Here is a 15,755-nt window from a genome sequence, read left to right as displayed (position 1 = left end):
TGTGCACTCCCAAAAAATATATAAGCCTTTTTCTTTAATATGTTGTACCATAATGTAGGTAGGTAGGTACCTGTTTTGAGAAAAAAAGGTACCTAGTTACCTATTATGTTATGTAGTATGTACCCACGGATAGTAGACATATGTCTACTATCCGTGGTATGTGCCTACCTATATTAGATAATATACTATATAGTCATATAGACATATTGTATACCTAATATACAAATAAATACAATGTGTTCCAGGGGGAGTAACTGGCCCAACGTCATATGAAAATATATACCTCAATAAATACCCCCTTAAGGCTTTAAATAGTGGGTCTAACTTTTTTATCAAAACCAAACCTATAACTCATTTGTTTATATATCTCTAAGACTTTTCAATAATTTGACTTAATTTTGGTATTACAAAGATGTTTTTTTTTATTCTGTTAACAAAATGTCTACCAGAAGGAGTGCTTCGATTTCCACATATTATATAGTATCTTTTTTTTTAGCAAATTGGATCCAGGTGGTACTTTAGGAAGGTAATTTTTCTATTTTCTCAATAGTTATTTAACGCCACGGTATAAAACCACCGAAAAATTAAGAAAGAACGGGAAGGTTATTAGGGTTTGCTTTGTAAAAAACGCTTTGTTCATCACCTTAGTAACAAATAATATTTAAATATCAAATAAATAAGAAATGTTCTTTCGCCGTTCAGAATCGTTTTTTCATCGAATGTGATCATTGCGTTCTGTAAGATTACATCACTATTGTTATATTTAAGTATATATAGTATGTAGCTATATTAGAGTAATATGATATGTATACTGGCGGCGAAGGTGCGTGACTACGAAAACGGACGTTCGAGCTGGAATCTGTTGATCCAGCAATTCCTACCCTGGCCGTTTCGCAGAGAGACCCCTTGGTCACGGCCGCCCAGGCAGTCGTTGGGTTAGACGCACTCAGTATAAGGACCATAAATATACAGATAATCTAAGTAATAAGTCAAGAGTATAATAAGCAATAGATTACAGTTAATTATAGTTTTCGTAGTAATAAACATATCTTTTATTCATTTAATAAACATCTTTACGTAAATTCTTTCAAAACACGTCCTTACTCTCTCTCATCACTAAGGATAACAACGCGCCGGTACACATCATTTGGTAGCAGCGGGAGTCAATATTACGTTTAGCAAAATATGTATATTATATTTATTTAACATTAGGTGTTATTTTTTTTTTATATATATATAAGCGTAATATGAAAACTAATGGGATGAATTGTGTGGGAGTGTGGGGGCTTTGCCCCCACTGGTCAGTAAGCTCTTCACTATTTGTGCACCACCAAAATTATTGGTCTAGTTGAGCATAGGCACTTACGAAGCAAGTTTAACTATAAATTAAATTTAAGTACCTACCTACCTACAGATTATTACTTTACATTTTACGTAAACGACAAACGGACTTGAATTTTAATAAATTATATGTTGGTGTTAAAAAAAAAATGCAATATAGGTACATATACTTATATATAATTGTACAATTACAAGTAATTTTAATATCCGCTCATATTATAGGTAGGTACCTAACGAGTAAATTTTTCATGGAAAGAAATAATTTTTTTCTAAGCTGTTCAATAATTTGATCTCTATCCCAATTGAAAAACTGACTCATGTTTCTATTTTCAAGTAAGTGCCTGCTTAATTTATTTTTATTCAAAGAATATATAGGTTGGTTCTCATATTTCTATTTTTTATTCTGCATTCCAATTATTTAATATTTCTGTTTTTTTAATATATTTATTTTTGAGTGTTATGGGAAATCGCATTTTTTACCTTCCTGTTTTTATTTGACTTACATCCTTTTACGACGGAAAAAATAATTCCATGGAAAGAAAAAATGTATAATATCATAATAAACTAACTCTAGTTATATTAGGTAGTTAACTTAACTCTAAGATTGCACAAAAATCGTAAAAAACTATTTTAGATGTAACGTTTAATCTGTGTCACGTGTTGGTCTGAGAGAGAAAACAAATATTGCACTGATATCCTCTTAAGAATAAAAATATAAATACAAAAATAATTATTGTATCGTAAATTAAAAGTTATAATACATTTTAAAACAACAATAATTTTTACTATTTTTAATAGTATAAAATAACGCATATAAAATGCGTTGTTTCATTAAGCTATTATCGTATATTTTAATTGTAAATCACACAGTTATTATATGTTTACAAATTTCATAATTCATATTGGTACTTAAGTAATTACTAATAAGGTGTATCTTACATAAAATGACTACATAAATAATTAAAATTACATTGACTCATTTAAAAAAAAAAAAAACTATCAAGACTCAGATGCCTATTATATTTTCAATTGTGAGTTCAAGTTGCTGTGGTAATATTATATTAAAATATTTTTTAAATTATTTAACGAGCATTTAGCCCAATAATAACACAGTAAAGCCAAACAATAAATTTTAATTAAACTATACAACACAGTTAAAGAAAAACAATGTAATATATTAAATTAATATGCGGTTTGTGCAGGGGTGGATCCCACGGCATCTTCTCTCAAGCCCATATTTAAAAAAAAAAAAAAAAAATGGTATTCCTATAATGTTAAAAACAAAATTACCAAAAAAAATAATTATGACGTTCCTTCAATACCCAGGGGATAACTTGATAAGTTCTGTTTTAAATGAGTTTGACATTGAGAAAAAGTTAGTTGGCCAATGCTACGATGGAGCAAGTGTAATATGGCAGGACATTATTTGACAGGATTACTAGCGAGAGTAAAAAATGTTGCTCCCAATGCAATATTTACTCACTGTTTAGCGCATAGGTTAAACTTGGTATTGCAAAATGGCTGTAATATGAATTCAAAATGTCGCATATTTTTTGCAAATTTAACTGGCATGTCAGCCTATTATTATAATTCTACCTCACGCACTAACGTTTTTGATTCTATCGTAGGAAAACGCATTCCACAATTTATCCAAACAAGATGGTCTTCGCTCTCAAAATTTTGAATTTGTTAGTAAATGAGTGGTTTAACTTTATAACCGTTTTTGACACTATTAGTATTGATCTAAAATCATCTGCAGAATCTATTTGTGGTGCTATAGGAAATTCAAAAAATGTAAAGTCTTTTGAGATTGCTTTTATAGCACACATTTTCAATGATATATTTTTAATCATTTAATCACTACCTAACGACTTATTCAATACTTTACAAACTAAATCTTTTGGCATAGAATATTGTCTTAGACAAATAAAAACAACAAGTGATCTCATAGAACAAAAAAGGAATGATGAACATTTTTTAAACTATTTTAATACAGCAGTTAAATTAACAAAACATACCACAGAAACAAGACAAAATTCTAAAAATGAATTAAGTTATAAAATGTTATTTTATGAAATAATAGATAGTATCATAATGTAAATAAATACAATATTTAGTGATATTGATAAATTAAAATGTTTAGTTAAGTATCACAATCTTCAATATGTTTATGACCTGAATAAAATCTTTGAGATAATGGGTTAAAAGAAGTTATGCCAGAAGTCTATAAATTATTTGCATTAATTTTAACTATTTCATCAATTAGCATTTCAGTAGAAAGAAGTTTTTCTTGTCTTAAAAGACAATACGCTAAACACTATTTGCCAACAACGGTTAAGTTCTTTATCAACAATATCAATTGAAAAGTTATTAATACAACAACTCAAAAAAATCTAACCATTTTATGAAGATGTCATAAATTTATAATATGCTAGTCAGAAATAAAGCGTTATTGAACTTAGATACGAAACTTAACAGTCTTTATTTTTTAAGCTATGTGTACATAATTTTGTTATTTTTATATTAGAAAGCTTATCTGGTCAGTAATAAAATTGATGATAAAATATTTTATCTATAGTACTTAATATTTATGTATTAATTTATAACATAAAATAAGAAATCCATTTGTTTTGTTATACTTACTATTTAGTTGTCAATTAGTTTTAATAAGTAGGTAATAACTAAAAATATTTTGTTGAATAATGTTGAGATTTATTGAATCATTTTTTTTTTTTTTAATTACTTTTCCAGTATATATATCAAAGTTAATTTTATTTCTTTTTAAACAGTATTGGCCATTGGGTATTTGCCCCCAATTTAGGTATTGTTGTGGATTTTGCGACCTAACTTTTTCTCTGTATTTCAGCCGTTGGTTCCGGCGTTGACGGGCGTTCTGGAAAACCGGTGCAGCTGGAGTTGGGGCGGTGGGTGTCCTTGCTGTCACCGTGTTGACCAGCGGATTGACTGCCATCATTGGCGGCATGATGGTCGCTGTAATTTGCAGAGTTTTCATCAACGGACGGAGTGGTGGTCGCTCAGATGCGCGCGCTGACGGCCGTTTCGTCGATATTCTCGGTGTTTCGGCCTGTCGTTTCACGTGTTTGAGACTATACGAGACCTGTTATTCCGCAAGGACGTTGTCGGGTAGCCACTTATTGCTGTTTTGAAGGCCATCCGGTTTTCCCGACCCCGTTTGTAAGCGGCCCACAGCGCTGGGTCCGACTGTAGCTCCGCTGGCGTCATCTGCTACACTATAGTTCTGCCTGCATTGTTGTGTGGGTTGCCGCGTCCGTGCAGCTGGTTGCCCTGCTGATCGGTTGCTGGTCGCATTCCAACAGTTCGGCCACTTGTTGGTGGGTGGTGGCGGTGGTGGTGTTGGTGTAGCGCTGTTTAGACTGGTAATTAAGATAACTACAATATTATGCTGTTGTTGGTTTGGTGATGATCGCTTCCGCGTAAAGCGTCAATGTGTGTATATCCCATGAATTCAATTTATATAGATAAAAAAAATTCAAAAAATTCTCGTGTATCTTGTCCAATTTAGAATTCATCAGTGTCTCCGGGGCAGCCAGGCCTGCAACGATTTGTTCGACGTGCACGTCCGTTCGCTTGATCATCACCTCGTCGTTAGTGGACTGTGGGATAGCCATTAATATCGGTTTGCCGTCATCCACACAAGAACCGGTATCGACTTCACTAACTACGGGTTCTGCAGCCTGCACGCCGAGGCCACCGGAACTAGAACGCTCAATCGTTGGTCCGCCGCAACAAAATAAGCGCCGGACGAAACGCTTCGTTTTTTTCCACGATGAAACGTTCTCAGTCTTAGCCACTGTGATGTCTTCGGGCCTATTACTTCACACTCGGAATCTAATTATATTGTCGGTGTTGTCGCGGCGCATTGTTATCATTACTATGCGATATGCATAACAACACGGCGGCAACTTGTCTGTATCTGTTCCCTCTTCCTCGTCCCCAACCATTACACTCGTTAGGTATTTATGGAAATTATTTTATCATTAGTGTTATCATATGTGGCATCTAGGGGGGGGGCATGAGGGTGCAGTTGCACCCACGACAATTTTTCTGGGGTGGCAAAAGTATCATTTTGCAGTAATTTGCATCCACACACAGACAATCACAACAGTAAAAAATATTTTAATTATTTTATTGTTAACAATTATACTGATATAATGTAATTTTGATAATAAAAAATGATCATGGATCATTTTAATATTTTATATCTGCTTACTCAATTAATTGTACGTACTAAAATCTTAGTCCGTGATTAAATGTTAAAATAATAATAATAATAATAATAATATGATAATAATTAAATAATGCAGGAAGCTAATTCGTCACTAAATAACGATATGGTTCAAAATAGATCATATTGTTTATGTCGAAATAAAAAGTTGTTTTTTAATAATATTTTTACATATTCATGTAAATATTTAAAATACAGAGACCCAATTAATAATAGTTATTAATAAAGAAATTTTTTTCTAACTACATATGTTGTAGCAATAGTTATATATTAGGGGGTACTGGGGGGCAACTTTCCTATGGATTTGTGAATGTTATTACCATAAACGTTTGCACCTACATAATAGGTTTCTACCAAGTGCCGCCTATGAGTGTTATCGTTGTCGTAATATTGTTTTCGTTTTAATGTCATCTGTTAAATGTTTGTTGTGATTATGCGGCCAACGCCCTTTTTGTTATCGTTAATTTTTAAAATATGTTCATTGTATAATACGTATTAGCAATGGTCAATAAGTATCGTTTTGTTTTTTAATATATTCGTTGTTAATTGTTCAGCTATTGAAGCAACACGAAATTATCTTGTTTAATTTTACTGCCACTGCGGCAACACATCAATAAATACGATTTATACCACATTATACCTGTTCCGTCATTGCGACACCTACACAATTTGTACCGGCCGAGTCACTGCGACAAGTTATTGTTATTATTGTTCTAATAAGCACCACCACGGCCACTATTCACGTAAGTTTAGTTTACTGATGTGTGTGTAGTACTACCGCGTATTGGGCTACACCAACTCGTTATTGAGACGACGTTGGACGAGATTGAGATCGCCTAAGATTGGGATTGGTGCCACATTGATTGCGTAAGACCGCCAGCACCCACCGTGGTGTGTGAGAGGCCGCCAAGGTCTTCAAGTCCATCTGCCTTCAGTCGTCCTTGCTGCTGTCATCATCCATGTTATTTGCGTAAGACCGCCAGCACCCGCCGTGATGTGTGAGAGGCCGCTAAGGTCCTCGAGTCCGTTTGTCGTCGTTAGTCTTGTGAAGTCATCTTCCACATCGCTCATCATCATCGTAAATTTAAGTTTAAATATTAAGTATTTGCCTGATTTGTGTGAGCTCGGTGGTCATTGCACCAAACCGATTCCGACCACCGAGACATTCCCCCCATTATAACTAAACTCATCTTCCTCATTCCCGTGTATAACTTCAACTTCCTTGGTCCCGTAGTTGTAAGTTTATTTTAGTCCCTTCCTATAGTCGTCATCGTTATCGTCATTGTGTCTTGTGTTGCCGACCTCGTCAGTTTCAGAAGTCGCACATTTGGTTGCCTATGTCAATCATATCAGGCGTCGACATCTAATCGTAGCAAGCCCAAGTGGCAACAATCGGGTTAGGAGTTTCCGGCGGTTCTACATAATCGGTGCAGCTCGGTTGCTGCATGCTGGTTTCCGCTGAGCCACTGATTTGAATATCTATTTGTGAGATTCACTTTTCAGCCCACGGGCTACGATGAATTCTGTTTATCGATCTCAGAATTTGTAGTGTGCACGGCAATGTTGCAGGGCTTCGAATTAAGATTTTTGATGATCTCCGAGATCACCATGACCTACCAATGAGGCTTTGTCCGCCGGGTCATCTGTTTTATCTACAAGATCATCGGACAACACGATCGGACCGGACGACGTTTTTACACGAATATTATACATGATAGAAAAACTGATGATATTATAATATGTACTAGTGAAATATTATAATGAAAATATATTTTGAATATACGTATGAATTAATACGATCGCAATACTATAATTAAGTCTTTATCAAACTTTAGAACTGTATGAGACTGTAAAATGTAGATCACTGATCAATATTTATTTCGAACACTTTAGTTCTAATGGCGAAAATTGTCTCACCAATTGCCATTATAAACAAGAACAAAATTAAAAAAAAGAAAACGGTAGAAAATTCGTCAAAGAGAGCTCTATCGTCAACTTCAACCAACTCACAAAAAGTAAATTTTTTGTCTCGCCAAACCGATTCCAAGCCTTGGCAACGGATGAAATGGATGATCAGGATAACTTCTTCGTCACAAAAGAAGCTTACTCGTCACACAACCTAACGAAACCTCAACAAAACAAAGTAATGTTAAACTTCCGAATATCGTCCTAACAAATATAACCGATTTTAGCACAATACATAAAGATCTAACTCCGTGGTGTGCCCTGAGGGGTTCACATGTAAAGCAATTAAATCTAATATTATCATACGGTCAAATACATGGGTCAATTTCATGGCAAAGTCATACCTAAACCTAATAGAAACCGACCAGGAATATCATTCTTATCTCCCCCGTTCCTCTCAACCATTCCGTGTGGTACTACGCCACCTCCACCAATCAACTCCAACCACAGATAACATAAACTGTCTAAACGACCTCAGGCATAAAGTAATCAGCATTACAAATATAACACACAGTATGAACAAATTGCCACTTCCACTATTTAACATCAGCCTAGCCCGTAACACCCATAACCATGAAATATTCAAAATCACCAAATTATTAAACTAAATAATAAAATTCGAATACACAAAGAGACAACTTGGTCCTCCCCAATGTCATCACTGCCAAAAGTATGGACATACACGCAACTACTGCCACCGAAAACCGTGATGCGTGAAATTTGGAGCTGAACACTACACCGATAATTGCACAAAACAACTGGAGGAACCAGCAAAATGTGCTAACTGTGATGGAAACCACACTTCCAATTATAAAGGTTGTTAAACTTTCAAAAAAATATTAAGCCGCATCAAATCCAAAACTAAAACAACAAAAATAGATAATCAACACACTCAAACTCAAGCTGTACCACCTGCACCCCACAGAAGTGGGCATGATACGCTACGCTTAAACCCGAGAGAAAAACCCTCATATTCTGAAGCCACAGCAAATACACTACCATCCGATCAACTTCTCCAAATCGTCACAAGTTTCCTTAACGAGCTAAAATCAATCCTAAACCCCCTCCTAGCTGCTCTAACATCCCTAATAAATTAATTTCCACTCCTCATCACTTCCACTCCTTAACTAACACACGTATCACATATCTTCTGATCATCCATACCATATCCTAATAACAAATTCTAAATTCTAAATTCAGTTCAGCTCGAGCAACCGTACAGCGCATATGTGCAGTTCATTGTTCCCGAGCTATGTTTATACATTATTCGTTAATCTTATCGGTTTACGATCTAATTTTTTTTCAAATTCAATATAAAGTCGCAGCAAACTTTCGACTCATACTATCAAACCACTTTAGCACCTTCAATCATCGCTACATCAAAAGAAGTAATATATTTAATTCATTCATTCATTCATTACAAATAACAAGAGAGAAAAATTATACTCCAGGCACCGTTAACGCGGTGACCTTTGGACTGCAAACCAGATAACCGCACCATGCAATCAAATCCGCCTAAAAGTAAACAAGCTAAAACGGTACAACCAATTAAAATAGTTAATAATCAAGTGATTAACAACGCTCTTCCATTATCAAGCCCCGAATGGCAGCAACAACAAAAACCTTCGAAACGTAGTCTCCCCTGTTCACCAAATAGCCCGATCAATATCCAAGAGAAAAAATCAAAATTTTTTTCCTCGCCAAACCGATTCTCCGTATTATCTGAAAACGAACCCAATACAATTGATAACGATGACACTAATAATCAAAACGAACCCGCAATCACACAAACAAACAAAAAAGACCAACCACCACCAATATATGTAAAAGGAATACTTAACTTTTCTAATCTTAGAAATGCAATTGGCGATCTAATTGGTCAGGATAGCTTCACTTGCAAATCAATTCACTACCACGCATATAAAAATACAACCAGACACTCAGTGGCGGCGCTAGGCGTGGGCGGTGTGGGCCATTGCCCACGGCCTCACACCTCAAAGGGCCTCGCGTTCTATAGGGTTTTATAATTAACCATAGAGAAATATGACAGAAGTTAAAAAATTTTTTAAAAGGGCCTCTTTAAGTCTACTTCGCCCACATGTAACTTTTACCTCGACATGCCACTGCAGACACTCCTGATAACTACAGAACACTTATACACTTTCTAAAAGACGAAAAAGCAGAATATCATACCTTTCAACCTCAATCAGATAAATCACTCAGAGCAGTTATAAAAAATATTCATCATACAACCGAACCCACTAAAATCACTTCTGCTCTAGAAGAGATCGGCTTTACCGTAAAGCAAGTGACTAATATAAAACAACAAAAAACCAAAAAAGCTCTACCATTATTTTTCGTTGATCTTGCTCCCGAAACTATAAGTAAGGAAATATTTAATATTACTTCCCTACTAAATACAAAAATCAAAGTAGAAGAACCTTATAATAAGCGCCGCGAAATTCCCCAATGCCTAAACTGTCAGACCTACGGCCACACAAGGAGCTACTGTTCTAATTCTCCTCGCTGTGTTAAATGTGGTGGAACTCATCCTACCACAAACTGCACAAAATCACCTGAATTGCCGGCAAAATGCGCGCTCTGCATCGGCGAACACCCTGCAAGCTACAAAGGTTGTATTGTATACAAAGAGCTTCAACATCGTCGCCGCCAACCTTACAACTCAAGAAATAACAATCAGCAGCAACAACCACCACCAACCAATCACCATTCGCAGTCCATCAACCAGCCAACACCACATCCATCGACACAAACTCCAAGAACTCAACATCACTCATACGCAGAAGTGGCAGCTACTAATACAGGTAACACACCACCGCCAAACTTCCCGGACACCCAACAAACATCTAGCATTGATAACAATGTACTAACTAAATTTTTAGAAGACTTCAAATGCATAATAAACCCACTTATCTCTCTCCTCACAACAGTCATGACCAATCTTTTAAATGTCAAACACAACATATAACTCATTTACCAACAACTCTCTCACGATCCTCTCATGGAACGCAAATGGCCTAAAAAATTACAAAGACGAATTCTTAATCACTTTACAAGAAAAAAGAATTGATATTGCATTAATATCTGAAACGCACTTTACAAACAACTATTCACTCAACCTACCAAGTTACCGCTCATATCAAACTAACCACCCAGATGGAACTGCACATGCAGGTGCTGCTATTTATGTTAGATCATCACTTGCATCGCACCAACTTACTAATTTTCAAACAGACTACATCCAGTCTTGCGCGGTATCCATATCAATAAATAGTATTCCTATCTTAATAGCAGCTATATACTGTCCTCCCAAACACGCCATACATTCAAATCAATTCGATCTTTATTTTCATACACTTTGTCATAACTTCATAGTTGGTGGCGATATAAATGTCAAACATATTCAATGGGGATGCCGCACCACAAATCCGAGAGGAAACTCACTCTTACAAAATATCACTCACAATACCCTACGAGTCATCTCACCTCCCAACCCCACCTATTGACCAACGTCTCCTAGAAAGAGACCGGATATTTTAGATATATTTATAACAAAAATCTCTAGCACGCTCCACTCCTCAATTATAAATCTCCACGCTTCATGCTCAGATCATTCCCCCATTCTACTCACAATAGACTGCCAGCCTTTGCCCAACCAATACAAAGCACCACCGTTACATTCTCAAATCAACTGGGAAAATTTTCAAAAATCAATCCTACAAAAAACTAGTCTAAAAGTCCGGCTGAAAACCACAGCTGACATTGATGACGCGGTGAATCTCTTAACATCCAATATACAAACCTCAGCATGGGAATCAGCTCTACCATCGAAACCACACACACCCACCGCAATTCTTCCTTTATATTTACGTACCCTTATAGTACAAAAACGTTGCACTCGCTGTTTATGGCAAAGAACTACCCGGCTGATAAATGCCACTATAATGCACTCGCACAAAATCTCAAACACATCCTAGCAAATGATCGAAATGAATCTTACACTAAACACTTAAAATCACTTACGACAAAAGACGGTTCTCTCTGGAAGGCAACGAAACAACTACTTCACTTGCATAACCCTCCAGCTATCCTACGCGACGCCAGTGGCAATTGGGTACACTCTGACATGGACAAAGCTAATATATTCGCAAACCACCTAGCTGACACATTCCAACCACACAATACCATCCTTCTACCGGAAAAAATGAATGAAGCAATTTCTTGACATACCGTTACAAATGTCCCTTCCTCCTAAACACTTCTCTCCAGCTGAGGTAAAATATACAATTTCGAAATTTCCTCGAAAAAAGTCTTCCGGATACGACCTAATAACAGCAGAAGTACTTAACCAGCTCCCCAAAAAAGTTATCATACTTTTGACCACATATATAATTCGATGCTCAGATTATCCTACTTCCCATTACTATGGAAGTATTTCCTCTGTTATACTTATCCTGAAACCAAAAAAACCTCCAGTCTATCCTACCAGCTAGCTACTACCTAATTCTGAAATCCTACTTAGAAGATCGCTTCTTCTCGGTACGTTACGGATCATCCACATCACCACCGAAACCAATCAACGCAGGAGTCCCTCAAGGTGCAGTCATTGCTCCTCCTTTATTCAACATTTTCATATCCGACCAACCAACAATACCCACTTCCCTTGTTGGTGATTTTGCCGATGATAAGGCAATAATAACCAACAATATCGACCCAATCACTGCCTCCCTCAACATTCAAGAACATCTCTCCTTCCTCGAACAATGGTATAAGGAATGGAGAGTAAAAATTAATGAATCTAAATCCATACATTGCACCTTCACTCATAGGAAGAAAAATGTCCACCTATCATCTTTAATGAACAAATTCAACTTGTCGCACAATGCATTCGCTACCTAGGCATCACCATCGATCAAAGTCTCACCTGGGCTCCACATTTACGTAACAAGCTCTTAACCCTAAACGATCGTTTTCGTCTTCTCCGTTCTCTTCTTATAAATATCATATAAAATCAATTATATGATCATCTATCATATAAAATTATCCACTAAATTATTAATATATAAACTCTACTTAAAACCAATTTGGACGTACGGAATCCAATTATGGGGCTCCGCAAAACCTACAAATGTCAACCGTATTCAGCGTTTCCAGGCCAAAGTCCTCCGCGCTATAACCAAAGCACCCTTCTACGTATCAAATCATACATTACATAACGACCTAACCATCTCTCCTGTCAACGATGTAGCTAAGACCTTCTACAGACGTTTTAATTTCAACCTACAAAACCACAAAAATCCTTTAATCAAAGAACTTGCGTCTATAAATATACCCGGCAACCCACAAAAAAGGTTGAAAAGGCGGTGGCGTAGGGACCTATTAGTTTAGACCAATCTAAAAATTCAGAATTAGTTGAGCGTTCTCTAGGTTTCCATAAAATGTTAATGATGATCATAAAGCCAGCTTCAATTATGCCTCTTAAGCTGCCCCTGGGTTTATGTTAAGTTAAAGAAACTTTCCAAGAATGCCTAGTCGAACACCAATAAATGACAACAATAGCTCATATCTAATGTATTAACTGTCTCAATATGATCAACTTTCACCAATAGATAATGACTTTAATGTGCCTGCCTATTCATGATTGAGTTACCTAATTCTAATTGGTTCCATTTGATCAAACAAATAATGGTACACAGGTATGATTTTTATCTTAGAAAACATAATTTACATATTGTATATTAAATTAATTTAAAATACATATTATGAAAGTTTTTGGTACAATAATATTACGACAAGTTTACACAATTTTTAGTTGCAACGCTTGGCACAAGCAATATTCTTCTAACTAAATTCACTTATTTTGGAAGATAATTATTCATCCTAGATACTATACATAATACATACAGTACTTACAATTTGATCCTCAAATTCAATCTGCAGGACCATAATCTTCTATAAATTAATTTACATGACGTTCAGCCGTTATGAAAAAAAGCAAAAAACGACTTCCAGCATAATCCTAATTGAATATATATTTTTTATGCTCGATAAAGTTTTAAGTAGATGGAGTTTCTTAAAAATGTACCTCACTCGACAAACAATGTGAGATTTAGTATAATAAACGATGAAACACAGTATATTAAGTTTCAAGATACCTTTAGAGGAAAAAAAATGTATTTTGATATTTTGCATAATATGTAGACTACCTACAATTAAAGCTATCCGTCGCGGGATGTCTGCATAAGGGTATGGAACATCGAAATTATTTTATATAGAAAATATGCATGGAAATTGAAAGGATGGTTTGTTAAGGGAAATAAACATGGCATAATCAAAAACAAAATATGTATTCAGATGTGTTTAAGAAAAATTATTTTGTATTTTAAAGGCGCTTTAGATGTTTTGCGTGTGTGGCGTACCGGCGTCTGCATTAGACGTTTTACAATAACAAATATAATATCAAATGTAAAATTTTATATTATTATTATAGCATCATACTATCACCAGTAGATATAATCCTCACACAACGCAAAATTTACATTTTATATTGCTTGTATCAGTAGAGTAGCTTGAAAATAATTTGGAGGGGTGTTTTACGTGATGGTACCATTGACCATTGACCTATTATAATTATAGGTTAGGTATGGTTCCAATATAATAAATACATAAAATATAATAACATGCAGCAAAAGGAGAATATTTCGGGGGGGGGGGGGGATTAATGAGCCCAATCATCACCGGCTTTATTGCGTCCCTGATTGCAGGTATAATACTACGTTTCTATATATTATACTTGTTTAAGATTTTAGGACATATAATCCAAATCCATTATGACGTATTTAAATTTTTAAAATATATATAAAATAAAAAGCTATTTCAATTTTCAATATATTTAATTTTTTTTTTTTTTTTTTTTTAACTTAAATAATTATAAAACGTTCCTAGCCTATGGCTATCTACATCAATATATTTAATAATTAGGTATCTATTATTTAAAAAATAATGGGTACCTATACCTCTTTCATTTTTTTTTTTTTTTTTTGAAACGATTATTCAAAAGAAACAAAGTTTTACATATTTACCAAGCTTTATGGTTTTGTTTTATTGTTACAATGGTTGATTAAATTCGTGACGATTTTATAACTGGTAAACTGCGTAGTTTTACTACTGCTTGGACTACCATTAAATGCATGCGCGTGTATTAAAAAAGCATTTTAGCAAAATAAGAACTTATTATTATATGTACCCATGTAATAATATAACTATATAACGCTATACTTTTTTTCGTTGCAATTTTATTATACCTATTATAGTCTATTGTAATAAAAATAATTTAATGTTAAACGGTATGTTACCTCTATAACAATGTTTTACAATAATATTATAGTGCTGTTATAAATGGTAATAATTATTGTTAAATATTTAAATATACGCATCATTTACTATGTATAACATTCTAAAACGTTTATACCAAAAATCATCACAGTGGACACTTTTTATTTTTGTAATTTACAATACATAGTATATTATTTATTATTTAATAACCATAATAATATATTAATATACAATACAGTATAGTACATACACGAGCTTGGCGTTAAAATATGAACATCATAACTCACAGTTATTATGCACGCATTGGAATAATATAATTGAAAAAGGTTTCTCGTATCCAATCCGCAGGGTGCCTTTACCTATAGCGATTAATAATAATAATAATAATTTTTTTTCTCGTGTTACCTATTGTAATTTAATATTATTATTATTATTATTTCCATTCGTCCTTTTTTATCTCGTTTATTCATTACGCCTTCGCGTAGCGGCTAAATACAAATTTCAGCAGAATAATAGTATTAAAATATACCATTTTTTTTTGGTCACACGTATATAGTATCTATAATGTAGGTACATGGTGTGGTGATAGTCATAATCGTAAGTAAAATAATGAAAGATTAGTCAGCTGATAGGAAAACAGTCGACTATATAGAGTCGCAGTTGCTGCAGTCGTATATTATGTGTATCGTATCTGACCGAAGCAGCAGCAGCAGCGACGGTATAAAAGCTCAGAAGGCCGAGTGACGTCTATTTTGGTCCGCATCGCCGGAATGGTGCCAAAAAAATGTTTTCCAAACACTCGCAGTCCGTTTGCGTCAGTACGATT

The 15,755-nt window shown here is 34.8% G+C and overlaps 1 protein-coding gene across 2 annotated transcripts; it reads left to right on the top strand.

Moving 5' to 3' along the window:
• The first annotated feature begins 4,007 nt into the window (after window positions 1-4,007).
• LOC149057480 (uncharacterized) lies at window positions 4,008-9,689 on the top strand. 2 transcript variants are annotated; one of them, XM_089222982.1, is made up of 2 exons: window positions 4,008-4,739; window positions 4,886-9,689. In XM_089222982.1, the coding sequence occupies exon 2, from the start codon at window positions 9,073-9,075 to the stop codon at window positions 9,598-9,600; it is 528 nt and encodes a 175-aa protein (XP_089079108.1). In that variant the 5' UTR covers window positions 4,008-4,739; window positions 4,886-9,072; the 3' UTR covers window positions 9,601-9,689. The 2 variants fall into 2 exon arrangements, with proteins under 2 accessions (XP_089079108.1, XP_089079107.1); XM_089222981.1 differs by having other exon boundaries at window positions 4,008-4,809.
• The last annotated feature ends 6,066 nt before the right edge of the window (window positions 9,690-15,755 follow it).

This window comes from Diuraphis noxia, unplaced genomic scaffold (assembly GCF_037042655.1).
Source record: "Diuraphis noxia isolate RWA-SAM2 unplaced genomic scaffold, SU_Dnox_SAM2 contig0003, whole genome shotgun sequence".
NCBI classification, from domain to species: Eukaryota; Metazoa; Arthropoda; class Insecta; order Hemiptera; family Aphididae; genus Diuraphis; species Diuraphis noxia.
Note: the sequence above shows the minus strand (reverse complement) of the source record. Positions and strands in the feature narration are given on the sequence as shown.

What these genes read in the sequence shown, in the direction of transcription:
- LOC149057480 (XM_089222982.1), top strand. Translation starts at nt 9,073, where the DNA reads ATGCAATCAAATCCGCCTAAAAGTAAACAAGCTAAAACGGTACAACCA.